The 25,537-nt window shown below is 42.3% G+C and overlaps 1 protein-coding gene across 3 annotated transcripts in view; it reads left to right on the top strand.

Annotated features, from left to right (window-relative positions):
* Positions 1–6,418, top strand: part of ngfa (nerve growth factor a (beta polypeptide)) — a 44,354-nt gene extending 37,936 nt beyond the window's left edge. Inside the window, exons 1-3 of one of the 3 annotated variants that reach the window (XM_067446864.1) lie at positions 1,905–1,979; positions 2,659–2,775; positions 5,433–6,418. In XM_067446864.1, the coding sequence (XP_067302965.1) occupies positions 5,444–6,133 (690 nt within the window). In that variant the 5' untranslated portion in view covers positions 1,905–1,979; positions 2,659–2,775; positions 5,433–5,443 and the 3' untranslated portion in view covers positions 6,134–6,418. Of the gene's footprint in view, positions 1–1,904; positions 1,980–2,658; positions 2,776–5,429 lie in introns of those variants that run through there. The other 2 variants (XM_067446862.1, XM_067446863.1) reach the window with 2 other exon arrangements.
* Positions 6,419–25,537: the final 19,119 nt, after the last annotated feature.

The raw sequence follows: 25,537 nt of genomic DNA, 5'->3' as shown, positions 1-25,537 counted from the left end.
ATCCATCCATCCATCCATCCAGTCATTGTTTTATGATTCTATCCATCCATCATTTTAGGATTCAATCCATCCATCCATCCATCCATCCAGTCATTGTTTTATGATTCTATCCATCCATCATTTTAGGATTCCATCCATCCATACATCCATCCAGTCATTGTTTTATGATTCTATCCATCCATCATTTTAGGATTCAATTCATCCATCCATCCATCCATCCATCCATCCAGTCATTGTTTTATGATTCCATCCATCCATCCATCATTTTATGATTATATTCATTCATTCATCATTTTATGATTGTATTTTTCCATCCATCCATCCATCCATCCATCCATCCATCCATCCATCCATCTATCCATCATTAATTTTATGATTCTATTCATCCATCCATCCATCCATAATTTTATGATTATATTCATTCATTCATTCATTCATTCATTCATTCATTCATTCATTCATATGATTCTATCTATCCATCCATCAGTCATTTTATGATTCTATCCATCCATCATTTTAGGATTCCATCCATCCATCCATCCATCCATCCATCCATCCATCCATCCATCCATCCATCCATCCATCCATCCATCCAGTCATTGTTTTATGATTCTATCCATCCATCCATCCATCCATCTATCATTTTATGATTATATTCATTCATTCATTCATTATGATTTTTTTTTCTATCCATCCATCCATCCATCCATCCATTATTCGTTTTATGATTCTATTCATCCATGTATCCATCCATAATTTTATGATTATATTAATTCATTCATTCATCATTTTATGATTATATCTATCCATCCATCAGTCATTTTATGATTCTATTCATTCATCCATCCATCCATTCATCAATCCATCAGTCATTTTATGATTCTATTCATTCATCCAGCCACCCATTCATCCATCCTCCAATCCATCAGTCATTTTATGATTCTATTCATCTATCCATCCATCAGTCATTTTATGATTCCATCCATCCATCTATCCATCCATCCGTCATTTTATGATTCTATTCATTCATTCATCCATCCATCAGTCATTTTATGATTATATCCACCCATCCATCATTTTATGATTATATTCATTCATTCATTCATTCATTCATTCATTCATTCATTCATCATTTTATGATTATATCCATCCATCCATCTATCAGTAATTTTATGATTCTAATCATCCATCCATCCATTTGTCTTCAGATAGAAGAGAGCTATTTTTGATAATGTTGTAAATTAATTAGTTTTGAGGATGCTTAGATTTTTTGTCTATGGATAAAAAACAACACCAACATTTTATTTATTTTTTGCAGTGTAAATGGCCTGTTTCTGTTTTTTACACAAGTACATTCGCACATAGTCATACAAACCACACACAAAAGTGTGATCAGCTGAAAGCAACGGTGTGCAGATTGCAGACCATCTGCTCACTATTCTCCTGATCATCAAAGTTGAGGGTTGCATTTTAAGTCCATGCTTATGATTTGATTGTGAGCATTGCACGTTATTAAAAAAATATCCCACCAAAGTGTTATGAATCCTGCATAGATGCTTTGCGGTGCATTTAGATTATTACTATTATTGCACAATAAACATTGCTAGATTGCACATAGGACGCCCATGTGATTATGCCAGCACAGATTTGGCATCACGCCTGTTCGTTGGCTTTACCTTATATAAGTGGCAGTGTTTACTCTCTGTGCTCAATATGACACCGTTTTACAGTACACTGGATCTTCTTGTAAACGTGTTCATAGGCACAGGGTGACCAGGGTCTCTTTTTTTGCGCACAAAAAATATTGACTTTAAATAAACCTGTTTACTCGATTCCTTTTGTCACAATAAATTTTGTATGGATGCTTCTTATTTGTGGTGTAAACATAGAAGAGGCTGATGTTGGCGGGGACTAGAACTAAATTGCTTTGGATTGCTTTCAGAAATTGCTTTTGGCTGTTTTGCTTATAAGCTGTGCAGGTAATATTAATCATAATCCAGTTGGCGTACCGATTTTAGACGTTATTTATTGTTGTTGACACAATAATAAGATCTGTTGGTTATTCAATTCCTTGTTTATTTCTATCTCTATGAAAGCTTCCATATGTGGAGATTTTAATGTCAATTCAGAAAGCTCAGCCTGATGGATGGTTTCTAATGAAACACTTTCTAGTGTGTGGTTCAGATGGGGCAGAGGTCTCATTATGAAGTGTAAAATATCACACTTTTAATGGAAACATACTTAGGGTGGTTAAATATTGCAGGCAGCTGAAGTGACGCATGGTCTGGGAGAGAGTATGGGTAAATTGACCTTTTTTTCAAAAAAATATTTTCCTCATTTATTTTAAAAACAAAAAAAAGACAAGAAGCAAACCAATCAGCTCCACCCAATATCTAAACTTAACAACTACCTCACGAAGTATTAATAATAATAATATTACGTTTATCAGTCAATCATCAGTTAACAACCAAAATTGTTTTCTCTGCGATGATACTGAGAGAAAACTGTGTTTGCCGGTTCTAGACTGTAAACACTTTAGAAAATGTATACCTTGCTCATCATTGACCTTATGCAGCTTTGAAGATTATATTCAGACCACTGAATGCATATCCTTGGATGTTGTTGTACCTAAAGAGCAATGGTGTGTGTGTTTTACAGGGAAAAAAAGCAGGCATACAGGCCAGTCCTGATGGCAGGCGCTTGGGGGTCAGCCTGCACTGGACTCTGGCTCTAGCAGCCCATTGGGCCCTCACTTCAACTCTGAACATTTCACAGGTCAGTGTGCAGAGATATACACACACACGTGAAGTTTTATTAACTAATTTCGGGAGGAGCACGTTCAGATAATTAAACAAAGGAGCATGTCTGATAACGTAACCTAATCAAGCCAGGTGGAGCATGTCCAGACAATTAAACCTAATCAAACACGAGTGGAGCATACTTAACTAATCAATTATCAATATCAGGTGGAGCGCATATATACAGCTGCCTTACCTTCCTTCATTTGACAGTTTCTTAGCATCCCTCCACCACCCCATCTCCTCACTGTGATTTAATAAAACTCCTATCAGACTTCTACTTAATCCAATCTAATACAGACTAGTTTTTAGACTATCCCTATCTCGGGCGGGATACTCTGGATTCGGGCAAAAATCAGAGCCCGGAGCCCTCCCCTGGACAGCACGCCAAATATGCATAATCTTAATTTGATGTAAGTGTGAACTCGTGAAACACACACACAAATGCACACACGTTACCAGATTAATGACATTTCTTGCCTATCACTGTAAACCCTAAAGCTAAAAATGATGAATTGGTTTGAGTAGAGCCAACTCAAATTAAACAAATTAGTTCAAACAAATGACTTTTATGAGTATTTAGGACTTTTTCTTTTGAGTTCTCTATTTTAAGTAATCTAAATTGTTTCGTTTTGAGTTTTATGAACTTGTTTTTTTTTTTTAGACTAACTTAAATTTTACAATAAACTTAATGTTTTGTTATGCTAGTTTAGAAGAGTTTCTGTTTCCATCATAGTGACGAGTATGAGCTTAGTTTGAGAACAGATGTTAAATGTATTATATCGCTGTCCTTATTCTGCAAGTGCGATGCTATGCTAATGCTACCAAAGCATTGTGTAACTAATTAGAAAAGTAGCATTTATTGAATGAGCTAGTTAAAGCTAGTCAAGTTTTGCCCGCTTGTTATTCAGATTTACAGTGAACCCCTATACCTACCCATCACAGAAACATGTGCAATATACTAGATATAAATAAAAACATAATTAAGCTTAATAAATTATAATAGACTTTTTAAACTAGAGAGGACCTGTAAAATATCCTCACTGGTTGATTGTCATAATATTTCACTACATAAGTGTATATATTTGGTTACTCCAAGAATAGTTAAACAAGTACTCAAACATACATGGGGAGACTGAGATAGAGAGATAGAGAGAGAGAGAGAGAGAGAGAGAGAGAAGACATAGAAAGCATAATGTTAAAAATGCCAAAAAAATAATAATAATAATAATTTAAGAAACACTAATGCTGCGTTCATTACGCATGCAAATGACGCAATAAATTGTGCTATTCGCGCGAAGTTGGTCGCGTGAACATTTTGAATCCATTCGCTTCATTCGCCCGTGACATTCGCTTAATTCGCGCGTGACATTCGCTTAATTCGCGCGATATTCGCTTCATTCGCGCGACATTCGCTTCATTCGCGCGTGACATTCACTACACAGCAGACGTGAATTTGCGTCATGGGAGGGGCTTCTGCCAGGCAGTCGGCAGAAGCACTATCCGAGTTAAGGCTGCTCTCACCGGGGTTGATGAGCGCTGAGCGCCGCTGAACGTCTGGGTCTCACACCTCTGAAAACGGCAGATCAAATTTTCAAATAGGAGCTCTCTTAATAAATAAGCCACATATTTGAGCTTTAAACATCTACATTCTCGCCTGAAAAACTAATAAAACTACATTTTGTGACACAATAACAGTAGTATTTTTAAATTACTCTGGCCTCTGGGTTTCCCATCCGTCACTTCACCACGTGCAAGCAGGCTCCTCATTGGTTAACGCGGCGCGAATATCCGCCAAAGTTCATTTTTTTAAAACGCTCAGTTCGCGTGATCCTTGTTGCGTCATTCGCGCGAATCGCGCCGCAGAATGCCTATTCGCGTCTCTATATTGACTCAACATGTAAATCACTCGCGTGAATCGCGTCATTCGCGTGCGGTGTGAACGCAGCATTACACTATTATTCAGCAAAGACGCATTGATCAAAAAACTAAAGTAAAGACATTTACATTGTCATAAAACATTCTTGATCATCAAATCTTGATTCTGAAGGATCATGTGACACTGAAGACTGGAGGTAAAATTCAGCTTTGATCACAGGAATAAATTCTATTTTAAAATATATTCACATAGAAAACATCTGTTTTAGATTGTAATAATATTTCACAATAATACTGATTTTACTGTAATTTTAAGCAGATAAATGCAGCCTTGATGTGCAGAAGAGACTTCTTTAAAAAACAAAAACATTACAAAAACCCTACCTATTGCAGTGTAACTATAATTAAAAGTAATTTTATTTATAAATCTGTTTAATTCATTTTTATCTGGTTAATATTCATTTAAATAGTCTAAGAAGAAAATAAACAAGCTTCATTTTCTTTAATCAAAATATTTCCTTTTTTATATATATCTGGGTGAAATATGCCCCAGGCATGTTCTCGACAGGTTGTGTGAAATGCCAGATTCTTCCATGCATAGCTCAGTAATATCTTCAAAATGAACAGTTCTTTATTCCCGCTGCCCTTTTAACCAGTCAGGAATCCAGGCCGCCTTACTAAAGTACAGAGATAATCATTTAAGAGATGAATATGCACACTTTCACGATGATGATTGTTTTGTCTCTTCGCCAGCAGGACGAGTGCCCATGAGGTCGTTGACGCTGGTCCTGCTCGTCCTGATCAGCGTCCAGGCTGCACTCATCATGGGAGACCACACCCAGGCGCAGGGGCCGGCCAATCAGCACGCAGCAGCACAACACTCACCCAGGCTTCACGGCCAATCCAAGCAGAACTCGCATTATGAAGACCTAATCCCTGACGTGGACCCCAAACTCTTCAACAAGCGCCGTTACCGCTCGCCCCGCGTGCTGTTCAGCGATGTGGTCCCCGCGGAAAACGAAACGGGAGGCTCCAGACGCCCCCGTGTCCGGCGGAAGGCCAATGAGTTCTTGCATCGCGGCGAGTACTCGGTGTGCGACAGCGAAGAGCACTGGGTTGGCAACCTGACCCGTGCCACAGACTTAGCGGGCAATGAAGTCACCGTGCTGCCACACGTTCGCATCAACAACGTTGTGAAGAAGCAACTCTTCTACGAGACCACATGCCGTGTGACGAAACCCATCGGGGCCTCCAAGCCAGGTCAAGGAGCCAGCGGCGTTAAAGCCGGAACCTCTAGCTGCCGTGGGATTGACAACAAGCACTGGAACTCGTATTGCACCAACACGCACACCTATGTGCGGGCGCTAACGACCTACAAAAACCAGATCGCCTGGAGGTTCATCCGAATCAACGCCGCTTGCGTGTGTGTGCTCAGCCGCAACTCATGGAGGCATTGAGTGATGTATTGACTGGTGTCTCAGCCAACCCACCGCAGCCTCCTGCCGTAAGCCCCTCCCACCCGTCAATAATAACATCCGCAAACGCTGGTGATCCGAGACTCCGCCCCTTTTCTGTTCTGTTCATGACATCGCAACCCAGTCCCCTCCTACCCTACCTCACTCTGTAAATTATTGGTTGTTTAAGTTATGAGGACTGCATGACATATTTATATAGTTTATACGGTCAGAATATAAATATAAATATATATATATGTGTATATACAGTATACATAAAGCAAGCTTTTGTTGTGTTGTTGATGCTCTTATTTATTAAACACCTCACTTCAGTATGTCAATGCAAGGCTGCTTCTGTCGCAATCTCATTCACAATGCTCATTCAAACTTATTTTCCACAAAAGCAGTTTCTATTTTACCAGATGCCGATTTCCTATGAATTTGCATGAAGTAGGGGTCCAGCCATAAACTTAAATGTCAGTGAGCAGTACGTGGAACATTTGAAAACATACAAATGAGATATGAATTAGCCACCAATTTCCCAAAACATAAAAATAGTTGTGTAATTGTGCTGGAAGAGCTGCATATAGAATAAAGCTGTGTCCCAGTTCAGAGGTTGCATTCTTCGAAGGCGGCGAAGGTTGGACCGAGCGTTGTTAAATTGGACGGTCTAGCCTTCGGAGGACTGTTCTTGTCGCCTAGCAACTGTGACAGCTGCCATTGACGAGTGGCAGTACCGTTTGTACTTGACTTTTTTGAAAGTAATAGTAAAGCTAGACTATGTAACGTTTCCATTCAAAACAAAGGCGTAGTTTGATGATGCCAAGTTTGAGGGCAGAATCTTGGGACATGTGGTCTTCATCTCACAGCCGGTGGGAAAGAATCGGGATAGGACTCTGGCAGAAATCATGTTCATGGATGTGATTATCAACGTTACTGTAGTGTGAAGCAGAGCAGGACCGAGTGTTGAGGAGCTGAGCAAGGCCGCTGGAGCGATTGTTAAGCAAACACACTCCTCGCGAGTAGCAGGACTTTTATTATGACGGGACACAGTAGCCAGCGCCATTTCCGCTTTTTCAGTCATGAGTATGAGGTAACGCAGCTCTGTTTATCATATTAGATACCTCTGAGTGTGTTTAAAATGATGTTATGACGTTACTCTGTGCGTTTGCTCAGCGGCTGCTGTGACACTTGTTCACACTGCTAAGAGTAAAGCGCTTCTGCAGAATAAAACCGTAAACCGAGAGTAGCGCAGATATGATGCAACTGACAGGCGACTCCCTCAGACGTCCCGGCTCATTGGTTAAAATAGCAATTTTCTCACAATTTACAAATAGTTGGAAACATTTGGGATATTGTAAGAACTCAACTGAGCAAAATATATAACACTGGTCTGGTGGTTTTTGGATATTTTACTGCAAAAATTCTACATATTGCACCTTTTAACTGACTGAAAGCAAAACAAGGTTCACAAACTCCAAGAAATATGTCTAAATAATCCAAAAAAGTAGTTTCTATTTTACAAGATGCCGATTTCATATGAATTTGCATCAAGTAGGGGTCCAGCCATAAACATAACTGTCAGTGTCATGCGGATATCAGCATATGCAGATCATATGAAAATGTACGAATGAGATACGAATTAGCCACCAACTCATTTACCAACACGTAAAAGTAGTTGCCATGTGATTGTGCTGGAAGAGCTGCATATAGACTAGAGCTGTCCCAATTCAGAGGTTGCATCCTTCGAAGGCGGCAAAGGTTGGACCGAGCGTTGTTAAATTGGACGGTCTAGCCTTCGGAGGACTGTTCTTGTCGCTTAGCAACTGTGACAGCTGCCATTGACGAGTGGCACCGTTTGTACTTGACTTTTTTGAAAGTAATATTAAACTGACTGAAAGCAAAACAAGGTTCAGAAACACTAATAAATGTCTAAATATGTTCACCATGGTCCATTTCTGTATATAGAGGTGAAATCACGGTGAATGGGACACTTTTTCCTAGTTATCTCAATGGCAAAACAGTGTCCCAGTCAACCTGAATTCACCCTAATTAATAGTATAAACTATGTATAAATCGCATCTTAGTAAGATATAAGTCAACATTTGAACAGCTTACTTTTATTTTCACATTTGTGTCATTAGATATTTCAGTAAGTTAAAACCCAATACTTACATTTAAAAGTGTAATTCGGCTATTTCACTCAAAAAATATCCTGTCGTCCCTTGAACGCAATGTATCCTGGGGTAGGCAAGGCTAACTTATAACTATAACTTATTTGGAGAAGCCTTCGAATTCAATCAGCCTTAGAAGGATGCAGCCTCTGAATTGGGACGCAGCTATAATTTAACCTTCACTTTGTGAATAATTTAACATGTCTTGGGTGTTCTATTTATTTTCCGTTTTTATAAACTTTATACTTTTTATTAAATCTATGATTAAAGATTCAAGTTTGAAAATCTTGCACTGATGGAATGTTTTACAAGTAGGCAGCTTATGTTATGTGTGGAAAGAGTCAGTGTTTGTATTGAAACACTCCTTACACGGGCTCCTTAGAGTGAAGTCTCCGTTTTGCGCTGTCATGTTTCTTGCCATTCGCAACCTCACCGCTAGATGCTACTAACATTTACACACTTACACACTCAACCTTTAAAAGTACAAAACTGTACTTAAGATAATAATATTGCTAAAATAAAAGGCCAAATAAGTGCACTTAGAGTGTACACTTTAAATCCTGTCATTAATTACTCACCCTCATGTCATTGGACACCGGTTAGACCTTCATCTTCAGAACACAAAAGAAGATATTTTTGTTGAAATCCTCAGAAAGGCCTTCATTGGAAGCAATGACCTTTCCTCTCTCAAGACCCATAGAGGCACTAAAGACGTTGTTACAAAGCTCATCTCACTACAGTGGCTCTACAATTATTTTATGAAGCCACGAGAATAGTTTGTGTGCGACAAAATAAATAAATAAGGACTTATGGGACGATTTTAAAACACCGCTTTCTGAAGCGTCGGAGCATTATAAATCAGCGTATTGATTCATGACTCCGGATCGCGTGTCAAACTGCCTAACTGTTGAAATCACGTGAGATTGGCGATCCGAACTGTTGAATTGATTTTTATTTTTCAGTTTAATGAGTTAAAAATATTTAATGCAATTAATACAGCATCCGTTTTCTGTCATCCTTTGGCTAGCATTGCATCATATGATCACGCTCTTATTCATGCAAATGCTTTTAAACTATTCAAGCGCATCAAGACGAAAGAGAATAGTCTTGTCTACACCGTGTGCAGAATTATTAGGCACGTTGATTGATCTGATCATATTTTTTTCCAGGTACATTTGACCAATTCCCAACCACATTAATCTTAATAACTACTATTAATTTTGTATTTAATAATTTATAAGCTATATAATATAGAATGATACAATTGTGCATGAAGGCTGGAAAAGAAAAACAGCTTAAATTCAGGTGTGCAGAAATATTAGGCACGTTTTCCTTTACTGATAACATGAGCCAAAAAAGAGATTTTTTAAAAAATTATCAAATGCCCATGGGAAGGATACAATACGAATGCAATACTAGACAATGCAGTTAAGGTATGACCATTGGACAGTGAAACACTCTGCGGGGTGCCGCCACCATTTTCCTGCAACCTACCTGGAGTCTCCAGAAGTGCAAGGTGTCAGGATCTCAGAGATTTAAGTTAGGTAAAGAATCCTAAAAGATGACCCCACTTAATAAGAATCACAAGAAGAAGTGTTATAAAGTACATGAAGACTTTTTTATAGGCTTTACAGACAAATAGGTTGAGAGTGACTCTTGAAAGACCAGCACCACATCCTCTTGTACCACTGTTTGAAGAATTAATCTTCCAGAATCTGGGAGTAAGTTTTGGGAGTACATTTTTGCATCTTTGCAAAACTTGATGATGATGTGTTATTAATTAGTTAATTTTGTTAATCGATTGACAGCTCTACAAAATACAGATAAAGATGCACTCAAGTCTTTAAGTAGGACAAAAATCACTCTAAAGTTCAACTAACTGTAGTTTATATAAATTTAAAGTATAATACATCTTCATTTAATTGCAATTATCATTACATACAGTTCCCTCGTTTAAAAAGAATGCAAAATTGTTCTTCGCTTTCCTGAGGATTTATTTTAAAAAGGGAAAACAATACCACAAATCCTTGTTTTTTCCCTCTAAATCCTCTGCACCAGCCAACTGGGTTTGTCTGGTTACTTTTAGTAAGTTAGTCCCTATAAAGCTAATCAGTTACATCGTACTGATAGCCGAATTCAGGTAACATACTTCCAGCACTGTTGAGATGAAAGAGAATGCCAACAGATAGCTTTTAAGTACTTAAAACTTCACTACTTTTAAACAGCTTTAACACTATTCACTTGAGTAGTCCTGGAAAGCAAATCTCATTTGGAAAACTATTACAGAATTTTGGCAATGTCATGATGAAAGCAATCCAATTGATTGTTGATCTAATTGGTCAAATTGAAGAGAGTCGCTGTTTGCAACGCATAGCAACAAGTGTTGTTCTTATACAGTGCCGACAGATGTGCAAGGGTGTATCATAAGTTCATCCACTGACGTAGAGTTGGCACTCAAAAAAAGCATCTCCTGTCTGTTTCCCGCTCAGCGATGAATGTATTGTCTGGAATAGGCTACTAAGGGACTAGCTGGGATCCCTTGTGTTCTTTCCTTTCCAATCTATGTTGGATCATAAAAATCAAATAAATGAGACGAAACTTGCACTCATAGTGAAACCAGCCTTGCAATGTGACCTGGAACATCTAGCAGACATTTCAGGCTAATCCCACTCTGGATCTTTAGGTCACGTCAAGAAGATATACAGTGGGAAAGACAGATCATCATCAGCAGCACAACTCCAACCATAAGGTAGTGTAAAACCGAAACAGCTGTCTTGCCGGTGGTAAGGAGCACACGCTGAATGACATCTGGAAACGTGCACGGGCATCGTGAATTAATGGAGGTCCTGGCAGCAGTTTGTGAGAGAGTGTCCCCACTGAACCTCTGTCATGTTTATGTTTTCTGATTGGAGAGTTTACACGGAGAGAGAAGAAGAGCATGGGAGAGTCAGTGTGTGAGTCAGGTGTTGACCAAATGTCACCTTGAGGATAGTTAAAGCCTGCATTGTGGGCACCGTCCAATGGTCAACTTGATAAAGGGATTAAAATGTCTCAATTATAAAACAAAAAATGCAAAAAGGTTTATTTGAGGCAGTGTTTTTATGTTTTTGAGGCAGAGCAAGAAATAAATATATAATTTTGCAAGACTGCTTTTGCATTCTTACATTATTGACGTGTAACTGTCACACTGTAAAAAAAAAAATATTTAGAAAAAAGTTACCTGGTTGCCTTAAAATTTTGAGTTCACTGAAATTTAAATTTTGAGTTAATACAATGAACATTTTTTTGAGATTCGACAGCCTTTATTAAAATATTATTAAAAGATTTTGTAAGCATATTGGGTAATTGTGTGTGTTTTATTTCTGATGACGCAGTGAAACATGCCAAATAGTGCTATTTTCATAATTTATCAGATACAATAATATTTTGAGTTTCTAATTATTAAACAAATTTCCTTCATTGTATCAACTCAAATTTTTAATTTCAATAAACGTCTCGGTTACGTATGTAACCCTCGTTCCCTGAAGGAGGGAACGGAGACGTTCCCTTTCAGTCCGACTTAGACCGACGAATTGGGATCCCTATGGAAAACGCCACAGTTACTACCACTTCCAGTGCCCTGCGGGCAGGGAATTTCCTGCAGGGAGAGTCACGCTGCTATCCCACAAGACCCACACAGTGGACTATCGGATAACGCTGGGAAAGCGTGCCCCTGGAGGCCGCTGCGAAAGCCACACTACCCCGAAGGGGATACCATGTGGAAATACATGTATGGACTGGCCGCAGGCAGTGCTACATTCGGGAGTCCCAGGGGTGGCCCCGGCCCTCTTGGGCGGGGGACAGTCACCGCACTGAGACGGCAGAGCGGGCTCTGCCAAGGGAAAGACACGGGCTCGCCGCAGGGAGCCGTACCATGGAGAATACACATATGGGACCGCAGTGGGGGCCACTACATGTGGAACCCAGCCTAACTCAAGTTCCACACTGCATACAAATGTTAGACCTGGCGTCAGACACTCCGCTACGTCTGACTGCCGCAGGTTGCGGAGGACTCGACAGGGTTCACCATACTGGGGAACTCGACTGGAGCATATAAGCGCACGTATCCGTTCCATGAGGAAGATAGTGGCGCAGCAAGCCGACACTAGAACAGGCACTTCGGTGCTACCGACTATGAGAAGTGAGTACACGGGAAGATACCGGTTCTACACGTAGGCTATCAAATCTAGCGAACGTGTTGGGTGTCATCCAGCCCGTAGCTCTACAAATGTCTGTCAGCGAGGCGCCACGAGCCAGCGCCCAGGACGAGGCTACACCCCTAGTGGAGTGGGCTCTAATCCTGAGCGGGCAGGGCACGTCTTGGGATTCATATGCCAAGACAATGGCATCCACTATCCAGTGGGCCATCCTCTGCTTGGAAACAGTCTTTCCCTTCTGCTGTCCTCCGTAACAGATGAAGAGCTGCTCTGAGGTCCTAAAGCTTTGCGTTCTTTCGACATAAGTCAGAAGAGCTCGGAGAGGACAGAGAAAAGGCAGGGCTGGGTCTGCCTCCTCCAAAGGCAGCGCTTGCAGGCTCACCCCCTGGTCCCGGAAGGGAGTGGTGGGAACCTTGGGCATGTATCCAGGCCGGGGTCTCAGGATTACATGAGAGTAGTCCGGCCCGAATTCCAGGCACGATTCGTCGACCGAAAATGCCTGCAGGTCCCCTACTCTCTTGATAGAGGCCAATGCAGTCAGGAGTACTGTCTTTAGAGACAGAATTTTTAACTCTACTGACTGTAAAGGCTCAAAGGGAGGTCTCTGAAGTGCACTGAGCACCAGAGACAGGTCCCAAGATGGTATAGAGGGGGGGGGAGGCGGATTTAATCTCCTCGCACCCCTCAGGAACCTGACGATCAGGTCATGCTTCCCCAAAGACTTACCTTCTACTAGTTCGTGATGGGCAGCAATTGCGGCCACATACACCTTGAGGGTGGAGGGAGACAGCCTTCTCTCCAACCTGTCTTGTAGGAAGGAAAGCAAGGCCCCAACCGAACGTCTTCGGGGGTCTTCTCAGTGAGAAGAGCACCAGTCGATGAACAGGTTCCACTTCAACGCATAGAGGTGCCTCGTAGAGGGAGCTCTAGCGGAAGTGATGGTGTCTGCCACAGCCTGCGGCAGGCCACCTAGAACCTCCGCGTCCAGGGACCAGACATGGAGTTTCCAGAGGTCTGGACGCGGGTGCCAGAGGGTGCCCCGTCTCTGAGTCAGGAGGTCCTTCCTCAGAGGAATGGGCCAAGGAGGTGCTGTCGCAAAGAGCACTAGTTCTGAGAACCATGTCCTGGTGGGCCAGTATGGCTCCACCAACAGGACCTGCTCCTCATCCTCCCTGACCTTGCACAGTGCAAGAAGGCTCACTGGGGAAAACGCATATTTGCGAAGGCCCCGGGGCCAGCTGTGTGCCAGCACATCCGTGCCGAGGGTCCCCTAGGTCAGGGAATAAAACAACTGGCAATGGGCCGTGTCCAGGGCGGCAAACAGGTCTACCTGTGGGGCCCTGAAGCGATCCCAAATCAGCTGGACCACCTGGGGATGGAGTCTCCACTCTCCCGGAAGCACTGGCTGCCGTGAGGGCTCGATGGCCGCATGATTGAGCCAGCCCGGAATGTGAGTGGCACGAAGTGACCTCAGATACTTCAGACTCCATAACAGGAGGCGGCAGGCGAGTTGTGACATGCGGCGGGAGCGTAGACCACCCTGTTTGTTGATGTACGCTACAACCGCAGTTCTGTCCGTACGGACCAGAACGTGCTTGCCCTGGAGCGGCGTCTTGACAAGGCTCGGCTCAGGGTAAGACTGAACTGCTAAAAACTCTAGGCAGTTGATGTGCTATTGCAGTTGTGGCCCCGTCCGCAGACCTGAATCCACAAGCTCGTTGTACGTGGCACCCCAGCCGGTGGATGAGACATCCGGGGAGACAATCGGATGCCTGGATACCTGTTCTAGGGGCACCACCGCCCGTAGAAACACAGGGTCCGACCACGGGCTGAAGGTTTAGCGGCACCTCGATGTAACTAAGACACGGAGAGATCCGCTGTGCCATGGCCACCTCGGGACTCGGTCGTGTAGCCAGCGTTGTAGCGGTCTCATATGGAGCATCCCAAGCGACGTGACCGCCGCCACGGAAGCCATATGCCCCAGGAGCCTCTGAAATTGTTTCAGTGGGACCGCCGTCCTGCGTTTGAGCGAATTCAAGCAGTTCAACACTGACTGGACGCGCTCCATACTGAGGTGCGCCGTCAGGGCGACCGAATCCAGCTCCAAACCGAGAAAAGAGAACCTCTGCGCCGGGCAGAGTTTGCTCTTCTCCCAGTTGACCCGAAGCCCCAACTGGCTGAGGTGCTCGAGCACCTTAAGCTTGGAGGATGGGACCTCGTACTGATATGCTCGTCTGTCAAACACAGAGTGTAGAAACGGTCTGTGTCGCGGGAGAATCGAGACATGAAAGTACGCGTCCTTTAGGTCGATAGCTGCAGACCAATCTTAGGGACGGATGCATCTGAGGATGCGCTTTTGCGTTAACATTCTGAACGGTAGCCTGTGAAGGGACCAGTTTGAGAACCGCAGATCCAAGATCGGCCGTGACCCGCAGCTTTTCTTTGGTACAAAGAAGTACAGGCTGTAAAGGCCGGTCTTCATATCGGCTGGAGGGACCAGCTCGATCGCGTCCTTCGCCAGTAGGACTGTGATCCCCGTCTGAAGCACCGGGGCACGCTTCTTCAACACAGAGATGAAGTGAGCGCCCCTGAGCTTGGGGGGGACGCCGGGCGAACTGAGTCGCATAGCCGAGTCTGATGGTGCGGATGAGCCTGCGGGACGGGCTGGGGAGTGCTACCCAGGCCCCCAGCGACTGCACCAGCGGGACTAACGGCACCACAGACGTACCCGCAGCGGGGCAGTGCAGCGGCATGCAGGGACCCGACCCGTACGGCGTGGAGGCGGCCCGTGGTGGGGTCTGTGTGCGCGTTGCAACACTTACCTGCTTCCGCCTGTGGGCGTCCCACATACCCCCTGCTGGCGATTGGAGAGGCGCCTGAGGGTGACAAGGCATGAAAGCGTCGAACACCACCAAGCGCCCTCTCTTGGCACCCAGAGATTTTGGAATCTTCTCTTTTTGTGAGGTTTTGGGTACCACTGGCTGCTGCCACTTCCTGTCAAGCAGTATCCTCCATCTCTGGGTGGCCCATCTCAGGGTCTCTTACGACGACGCTTGCCACCTGGCTTGGCAGCCGCCTGAGCTGGCTGGACGTCCTTCCCGCAGCCGGCTCCTCGCCTACGCCCCGGGTGGAGGCTGCTGCTGGGCTGCGGCGGGAGCGGTGGCGTGCAGACGCCCTCGGCGACGAGCAGGCGGGGTGGAGGCAGCAGCGGACCGCCGGGGCAGGATGTGCCAAATGGCCTCTGTTTGCTTCTGGGCGGCCAAGAACTGCTGGGCAAAGCTCTCGACCGCGTCGCCGAACAATCCAGCCGACGAAATAAGGGAGTCCAGGAACCGGGTCTTATCGGTCTCCCTCATATCGGCCAGGTTGAGCCAGAGATGCCACTCCTGGACCACCAAAGTGGACATCGCCTGGCCTATAGTATGGGTGGCGGTTTTCGTTTTTCTCCCGGAGGAGCTCTGGGCCAGGACTACCCTCATGCATGTCCATGAGTGCCTGTGGTTGATGCACCTGAAGTAACATCATGGCATGCAGGGCGGACGCGGCCTGGCCACAGGACCTGCAGGCCTTTGTGGTCAGACCGGAAGAGACTCTACAGGCCCTCGACGGGAGCTTCGGGTCCCCGCTCCAGCTATAGGCGGACATCAGACACAGTTGCATCGTGACGGCCCACTCCACCGACGGGAGACCCTCATTCCCCCTGGCCTGCCCGCCGTCAAGGGTAGTGAGGAGGGAGGAGCCACCAGGTCGCCCGCTAAACGGTGCTTTCCATGACCTAGTCAGCTCCTTATGAACCTCCAGGAAGAAAGGCAACGGAGCGGGACGCTGAGAACCAGCGCGGCCCGCCCCGAGAAACCAATCGTCCAACCTAGAAGGTTCGGGACGTGGTGGAGGGTTCCACTCAAGCCCGACCTTTTCTGCGGCCCGGGAAAGCATAGTGGTCAACTCCGGGTCCGACTCGACCTTTGCCACTCTCCCAGAGGGAGGCAGTACAGCCGAATCTTTATCCCCAGAGGACTGAAACTCCCCCTCCGATGCAGCGATCGACATCTGCTCGTCCGCGGGTGCCCCAAAAGACACCGTCGGCCGCGCATGTGGGGGGCCGACGGGGTCCTCCGGAAGCACCACCAGTTGCCGCGCTTGTGAGGGATTAGTTGTGGGACATTGTGCCTTTTTCCTTTACGACTATTTGTTTAATAATTTTAATGGAACCGGAATCGGAACCGGAATCGTTAGGCGGAATCGGAATCGGAACTGGAACCGGAACCTTTCTCACGATTCCCAACCCTACCTATGAGTTTATTAATCAGCTGATGGTGTTATTCAGTGCTAGATTTTTTTCAAACGTTTGGGGTTGGTATAATTTTGTATGTTTCTTATGCTCTCCAAATCTTTAGTAAAATTAATGTATTTACTGTCAACTGAATGTGTCTGTTAAAAAGTATTAAAATCCTTTAGAAAAATATCTTACTGACCCCAAACTTTTGGACAGTGTGTGTGTGTGTGTGTGTGTGTGTGTGTGTGTGTGTGTGTGTGTGTGTGTGTGTGTGTGTGTGTGTGTGTGTGTGTGTGTGTGTGTGTACATAGAAATACTCTAAAAAGCATCTAACATTAATGAACTAATAGCAATGAGGTTACTGACTGTGAGTTAACATAACCTCGATAAAGTGTTGCTATTGTTTCACTTTAAAGGACAACTATATACTAATTTGTAATGTTATAATGTATACAATGAGTTTCATAAAGCATAAGTATTATTTAATAAATGTGTGTATAACAGAAAGTTGCTGAATGAGACCATGCTGTCAAGATAGCTGTACCCAGGGCACACAAGCACTGAAACCGAAACGTATCTTATGTAGTAATTATAGGGTCAATGGCATCCTAAATGGATTAAACCCTTAAAAGCATCACAACGAAGTGCACCTGAGATGATTACTTGTCGTGTGATGTTCAGACACACAGTGTGGTGTTGGGCTGGACAGACTGTTGCAGCTGCACGGCCGGTGAGAGAGACACTGTCAAAGTCTCAGTGTCACGCTAAACAATAGCAGGTATTAGATAACATAAAGACTGCAGAAAACACGCGCCACTCTTACTTTCTTTTTCTGTGAATGTGAGAATTGTCATGCCGAGACATGTCTTTGAAATGAGAAAATTATCTGATAGACATTCTCTGAATTGCCTAGAGCCGGATAATTCTAAGAAGTTTGATACACTCGTATACTGGTTTGGTTACATATTGGTAACATAATAAATGTCCTATAGTTTTCCATGATCATCGAGACTGAAGAATTTGTATTATTTTATATGTGCTTAGTTCATAGCTCTGATAGGCTTTTTCATCATCAAAATTACATCGGCTAAAAGAGCCCCGTGCTTGGATGTCAGAAGAAACGGTTCTTAAAGTGCTGTTATTATGCTCCTCCTCAGAAACCGTGTTGTTGATCAGAGTTTGAAGACTATGATTTTCATGTAAATAGTGAAAGTGTGCCATCTTGTGGTCAGAAATATGTATGCAACCTGTAAATGTTAGATGACAGGTGAATCTCACAAAATGTCTTGGCTGTATAATACTCCCAACAGTTAAAAATAAAATATTACGTTTTACAACAACAAAAAAGGTCATTTTTCAGGACCTGATTTTTTTGTCCATGAAAGGGTTAGTTCACCCAAAAATGAAAATTACCATTTTTTTTGTATTTACTCATCCTCAAGCCATCCTATGGTGTATATGACATTCTTCTTTCAGATGAAAGTGAATGGCAGCCCAAAATGTATAGCCCAAAAAAGTGCATCCGTCCATTACTTTTAGTGCTTCACACGGATCCAGAGGTTAATAAAGCCCTTCTAAAGTGAATAAAAAGGGGATTCTGTAAAAAAAAAAAAATCCATATTTAACACGCTATAAAGTAAAAGGTCTAGCTTTCACCAGACCGTCTTCCATATTCAACTGACCGCAACCGTATGACGTGGGACGTAACGTAAGCGTTTTGAACAGTGAGAGGCGTTACATTTTCTTTTAAAGTTGAATTCGAAAGGCGGTCCTGAGGGAGCTAGATATTTAATTTTTTTTAGCATGTTAAATATGAATATATGTCTAACAGAATCCCCATTGATTCACTTCAGAAGTCCTTTATTTACCCCTGGAGCCGTGTGGAGCACTTTTATAATGGATGGATGCACTTTTTGGGTTTCAAATTTTGGGCTCCCGTTCACTGCCATTATAAAGCTTGGAAAAGCCAGGACATTTTTTAATATAACTCTGATTGTATTCGTCTAAAAGAAGATTTAAATTTGAATAGCAGTTTAGTACATTTACCCCAATTCCGATTACAATAAATAGATTTTTCCCCTAAATATTTACATTTTATAATCAGGCAGCCACTTATAAATTGACAATACAATAACATAAAGCCTATGTGAGTATGCAAAGCAACATATTTCTAATACCAAATTCATCTCTGACACAGACAGAACACAATCCACAAAATCAGGCTGTAAATTTAATTCAAGTCTTTCGCTTGTATTGTGAGCATGTCAAATGTAAATAATATAACTGACAATACTTAAAGGTAGTATAGGTAGGAATTGGTTAAAAAAAACTTTGGGGATTTTTTTAAACTTTCTTTATATATCAATGCATAATTAAAATGTAAGTACTCTGAAAAAGAAAGTATAATAATTGAGTGTTTTTAGACCTCTCACGACTGTTTTAAAGACAGCTCATTATTTCCATTCACTCCTTCTCCCTTCTGGGCTCTTTCCAAAGCCACGCCCCCAAAACACATGAACGCGCCTCACCGACCAATCAGCTGGAAGACGCATTATGGACCTGAGAGGAGCGGTGTGCATGTAGTCACATCATGTCAGAATCACATGTAATAAAACATCTTACTTTATCAGTATGAATATAAACAGATAAGATGTCTTTTAGTACTCACTATCACGCTAGAATACCAGTACTGGTAAAGTTTAAAATATATTTTTGTTTGATTCGGTAACGAGCTAGTTATATTTACAAGGCAAAGCTTAAAACGGGTAGCACTGATAAAATTTTTTCCCAATAACATCAGTTATACTGTGATGAAGATGAATTTCGTGTAAGATTCATAACATACACTGTGTTTTGCATGTAAGAGTTTCCATGATGAAAGCATTTGATTAGCAGTAGCTAAAGCTAACTTAGCTCTAAAAAAAAAGTTCCTGGATGCGGTGTACTAGCTCTTACACATGCATTTTGTTATCTAAAGTTACATTTTGCGAAATTCAACACGACAGCGATCAACCTGAGCAAAACATATTGAGTATTTATCATCTCTACTAATGGCTAAGTGTATAATATTGTAACTTTATGCTAAGTAATGTTATGTTAGCTATATTAGGCAGCTTCATGTGCTACTGATTCATGCTTCATGAAAACATAAACCGAAAAAATGTATAATCAAAATGAAAGATTACCTGTCCAGCAGAAACACAGCCAGCAATGAGACGTGTTTCAGGTCCCTCAGTTCTCACCATCGTTGAAAAGCCACGCTGATATTCACTCGAGTTTGATTTCTTTGTTTATCCAAAGACTTCCTGTGCATTGCCTTTTCTCGTACTGTCTTCCTTTTTTGCATTGTTTGCCTTCGCTGACTGCAAAACCATGTACTGTGAATTTTAAATGCTCTTTCTCTGCCATTATTTTGCCTAGGTTTCTGGCCTCTTGAACTGCTCAAATCAAACGAGCGCGCGCACGTGGGCAGATCCTGTAGCGAAAGCGGTGGTCGCCATGGTAGCGAGAGAGAGTGACAGTCGCCCAAGCCAATCATTTGTTTCGTCCCGAATGAAAATAATGAACGGTGTTTATTGCAGATTAAAAAGTCTAGAGTCACTCGATTTTTATACTCTCCTTTTCAGAGTACTTACATTTTAATTATGTATTGCCATATAAAGAAAGTTTAAACAAATTTGGACAAAAGTGTTTTAGATCAGTCCTACCTACCCCACCTTTAATAGGCCTAACACATCTCAACAGCGCATCAGAAATGAGTGATGGAAACGGCACAATTCGCAAAAAAGATTTTACACTCACTCAAGGTTTTTGACTTTTGATGGAAATGCATGTGCCAAATAAATTCTGACGTAGCGAACATTAATCCCATGAGGACGCTTTTTAGGGGAGGTGATAGTTTGGATCAGCTCACTATAGCTTAAAAGAGCTGGCTCTTTCAGATCCCAAACGGCTTCATGTATTACCATTTAGTCAAATTTAGTAATTTAATATTAGAAAACTATCTGAAATAAAATAATTTTAAGCTAATTAAATTTCGCGCTCCTAAAAGTAGACTACCTTCACACAGGACATATTACTACTCTTATTTTCCACTGATAGTGTTATATTTACTTTTGGTTAATAGGTTACCAATACCGCCGTCATGCGCTCTAACAACTTGATGAAAACACACCTAATTAGCTTTTTTCTTTTCTTTACTATTTTTATTTTTATTTTATTTTTTTGGCGAACTTTGAAAATGTTTGCTTCATGTTTGGATGGAAACCCAGCTACTAAGGAGTTATTTGTGAACCTTTTTTGATATAATGAAACCATTTATTTAGTTCATTATATAGTTCATAATATGAGAAACTATTTTCAAATTAACTTTACCCACAGAAGACTCGATTAGTAAGGTATTGAGGAAGGATTACAATAGACTTCCATGTGTAAAAAAGATATATATATATATTATTTTTAGGTGAACTGTCCCTTTAAAAGTAAGAGTTCATTGTTAGATGAACATTATACACTTAGTTCTCAAGTATATAACTAAAGGTTTACATTCAAAGCAAGCACGCCTCCAAATGAGACCATTATTGTGTCAACTTGCAGAGATTATTGGTCATACAGGACAAGTAAAATTGTGTTACTGAAAATGTCTTATGTTTAATCAAGTTTTGTTTCCATTAACAATAATTTCAGGAATTAAAATCTGCTGCTGTGATAAATTTAGTTAGGGAGCAGTAGCACAGTCATTGGGCCCCTGAGAAATGTCCTTTTGTACAAAAAGGCTGGTACACACACACACACACACACACACACACACACACACACACACACACACACACACACAGCGCCACATCATTATGAGATTATCTTATTCCCAGCCTCTAAGGGTTAACAACACATCTGCTCATATCATTCTGTTGTTCCAGGAGAGATATAAGTGCCTGCTTTTAGAAACATGCAAACGTTCTCTTATATTGGTCTCAGAACTTGACCCACAGTTGGATGAATTGCAACAAAAGAAATGGGCATTACAATTTTTACTTCAATTTCTTAAGCACTCGCTTCATTTTAGAAAAAATAGTGCACTAACATTATGCAATTCATCAATGACACCTCACAGACACCCATTTCTTCCCATGACCCCCATTTACAATCATTATAATGTATTCTGGAGTTGTTACAGAAATAAAGGCAGAGCTCTTAATGCCTAATTGTCTGTTCTCCTGTGAATCTCAAAGGACGGATCTCAAATGCTGCCCTCTGCCTCCCCTCTCTCACTGTGGTTGCCAGGATATGGCTTTTAAGTTGCCAGGATACGGCCCCATCATACTCGAGGACGAGTGCTCTCAAAGGAAGTATAAGTAGACTTCTGTGGGACCCACAGAACAACTGTGGTGGTTTATTGGTGGGACCTTAAGTGGTCAATATTTTAGGAATGTGTTTTTGACAATTTTTTCACATTAAGATCACATTCAGATGCCATGACCTTCATATCATTGGGTTGATGACTGCATGTGATAATGCATATTTGTTCTCTAAATAGGGTGGCCATTCATCAGACGTCCTGTTTTTCCCAGGACAGTATTTCAGCTCTATGTTTAGTGTCCCGCCTTTTTATGAAAAAATAAAATTCATGTTTTGTCCCGTATTCTTTCCAAAATAGTCTGTGCTTTGTTATCATATAAAAGCCTCATCAAAGGTAGTCATTGTATATTTTGGAGAACAAATTACCATCTAAATAAAAATTTGTTATGGATTAACTTGCCGTTAGTGAAGGCAGGATATTAGAGAGCGCGGAGGAGATCAAGTCAGACGTGAAGGTGTCAAAGAGTGTGTACACATTTGTATGTACATACATAGCGTACATTTAACAAAGACCTTAAAAAGAGTTTATCAAGTTACTATGCGCAGTAAGTTGAGGAAAAAACTCAATCTCGCACTCAATGACACACACAACATGAATGGGGTTAATAAAGGCCTTCTGAAGCAAATCGATGCGTTTGTGTAAGAAAAATATCAATATATAAAAATGTATAATGTAAAGTTACGGCCAATAGCCTTCCATTCCAGTCTTCCATTGTAACCTGTGGTGGTTAAGTGTTTTTCAGTCACAAGATGGCGCCAGACAGTGAACAACAGCGGAGTAGATCATGCGGGATTGACCAATTAGAATCAAGTATTCCACACGTGACAATAAGCACTCATTGAAACCATTCTGTATTAAAGGAACTGTATGTAATAAAATTTTTAACTAAACATAAAATGGCCCTAATATGTCACTAGACATTAAGAAATCATGTTAATTTCAAAAAATGATATCACTGACAGCAGTGGTCCGGCCAGGATATTGTCATTTAAAAGTTGTTGTTGCAGCCAAGGGGGTAATCTAGCACTCGGAAAGCGTTCCACCCATAGGGGCGGCCATTGCTTACCAAGCCATCACCTGCTGTTAGCATCCCATTGACTCCCATTCATTTTTGAGTCACTTTGACAGTGAATAACTTTACATCTGAGGCGTTTATAGACTCCATTTGTCCATTGTTTATTTCTAAAGAAACACAACAATGCATAAAAGTCTCCAGTATCTTACACTATCGCCCTGCAGAAGCTGCTTTTGTAAAAATAGGCTAACGATTGACTCATAACCAACGCGACTGTCGCACAGTTGAGAAATTACCGTATAGACCTGAGGAGACGCTCGCAAGCAATCTTTTACTGTCTATGAGACAGTCGGGGGGACGTGGAGACATAAAGTCTGATAAAGTCAAGGGAGAAGAATGGGGAGAAGCCCATAGTGAGCCAAAAGCAACGGGACAGATTTCAGATTTCACTTTCCACAACTACTAGAATACTTACAACTGTCAGACAGTTTTCTCATGTCACATCTACGTCGTCAAGCTCAGTCTGAGCCTGCGCAGTACGCTCAGCAATCAGGAGGTGAGTGCCTCTAATTGACCTCATTTTCCGCAGTTGACATCTATGGGATCGCTGTGTCAATATCTTTTACTGTCTATGTCAACTGATGTTGATGTTGACATGTTGTGTTTTGGCCTGAAGCGCCGCCCTCCACCTATCAACCAATCACGAAGTCAGTTTCCGGGTTGCCAGATCTGCTCTAGTTACCACAGCTGCAGATCTACAAACGTTCCTGCTGATCCTGCAGCCAATCTGGCAACCTCGAGTCAGGGGATACACCGCTCTACAGTCATTTGAAAGTATGCAGTACCAGTTTTGGCCACAATCTTACATGTGCTTCCCTTAAAGTGACAGCAGCCTAATACCTAAGCCAGTACGATAAATCGCAATTAACCCGCACATGATCTAGCAAAGGCTTGTGATATTTAATTTGCAGCGTCTCAGTGCAGCACGGCTGTGATCAGTAGTTATTTCAGGAAATCCATGTGAGCATCATACTATCGGTGAGCTGAATAAACAGATTGAAATGGTTTGATTAAACATGACTAAATGCTTCTCATGTTTGGAAAGACGTTTGACGCGTGTTGATTTTTCAAAGGCAAGTTATATAAGTGACTTAAACTCGCAGTGCTTTCAGATGGAGCAGCGTTTACTACTGATCAAAGAACCGTATTCAGCTCTGAACCTTAAAGTATATTCTTATATTACCATGACCTTTTATATATCAAAAACTCAGGGGAAAGTTAATTTCTCAATCCATGACCCCTTTAAGGGGGTATTCCTGTCCCTGGCTCAAATAAGCCAAAATGATAGCATCTACCATCCAGTGAGAAAGCCTCTGCTTAGAGACTGCACGTCCCTTAGCCAGCAGCCATATCACCCTGTAGCCCAAGACTGGTTTCCCACTGAAGCTAAGCAGGGCTGAGCCTGGTTAGTACCTGGATGGGAGACCAAATGGGAAAATGACCTCACCCTGTGGTCTGTGTGGGTCCTAACACCCCAGTATAGTGATGGGGACACTGTGCTGTCAAAGAGCACCGTCCTTTGGATGAGATGTTAAACTGAGGTCCTGATTCTCTGTGGTCATTAAAAATCCTAGGATGTCCTTCGATAAAGAGTAGGGGTGTAACCCCGGCATCCTGGCCAAATTTGCCAATTGGCCCGTGTCCATCCTCATGGCCTCTTAATCATCTCCATATCCTGATTGGCTGCATCACTCGGTCTCCTCTCCACCAATCATCGGGTGTGTGGTGAGCGTTCTGAAGCAATATGGCTGCCATCGCATCATCCAGGTGGATGCTGTACATTGGTGGTGGTTGAGGAGATTCCCCCTTCTGTATGTAAAGCGCTTTAGGTGTCTAGAAAAGCGCTATATAAATGTAACAAATTATTATTATTAGTAGTAGTACAGCCACCATAGCACATGAAGAGCTAGTCCAACTATTGAATAGCAGCTTCTATATAGCTCCTTACAGCCCTGACAGGGCAGACAGTGCTCTGAGCATCAGCGTCATTCAAGGTTAATGGCTCAGAAGACAAAGCGGGTAGGAAAATTACCATAGACTGTGAAAAAATATGGGGGACCATGGAGGAAGCGGCGGGCTGCTTGGTTGGTCTAATCGTAAGTAAATTATTTAATGATTCTTTTTTACTAACAACATACGCATAGTACTACTCTTGTTATTCCTGCCATAGAAAAATATGATTAAAAAAAAATTGTAAGCAGGAGACAGGAGTAGAGTGACTAATAAAAACTCTGAATATGTCTCTGCTCCACAACAGACTTGGGGATGGACTCTTTTGCATCACAGTAGCAACCGGGTCCCGAGCTTTGCCACTGCAAGCACCACTC

The sequence above is a fragment of the Pseudorasbora parva genome, chromosome 6, assembly GCF_024679245.1.
Source record: "Pseudorasbora parva isolate DD20220531a chromosome 6, ASM2467924v1, whole genome shotgun sequence".
Lineage (NCBI taxonomy): Eukaryota > Metazoa > Chordata > Actinopteri > Cypriniformes > Gobionidae > Pseudorasbora > Pseudorasbora parva.
Note: the sequence above shows the minus strand (reverse complement) of the source record. Positions and strands in the feature narration are given on the sequence as shown.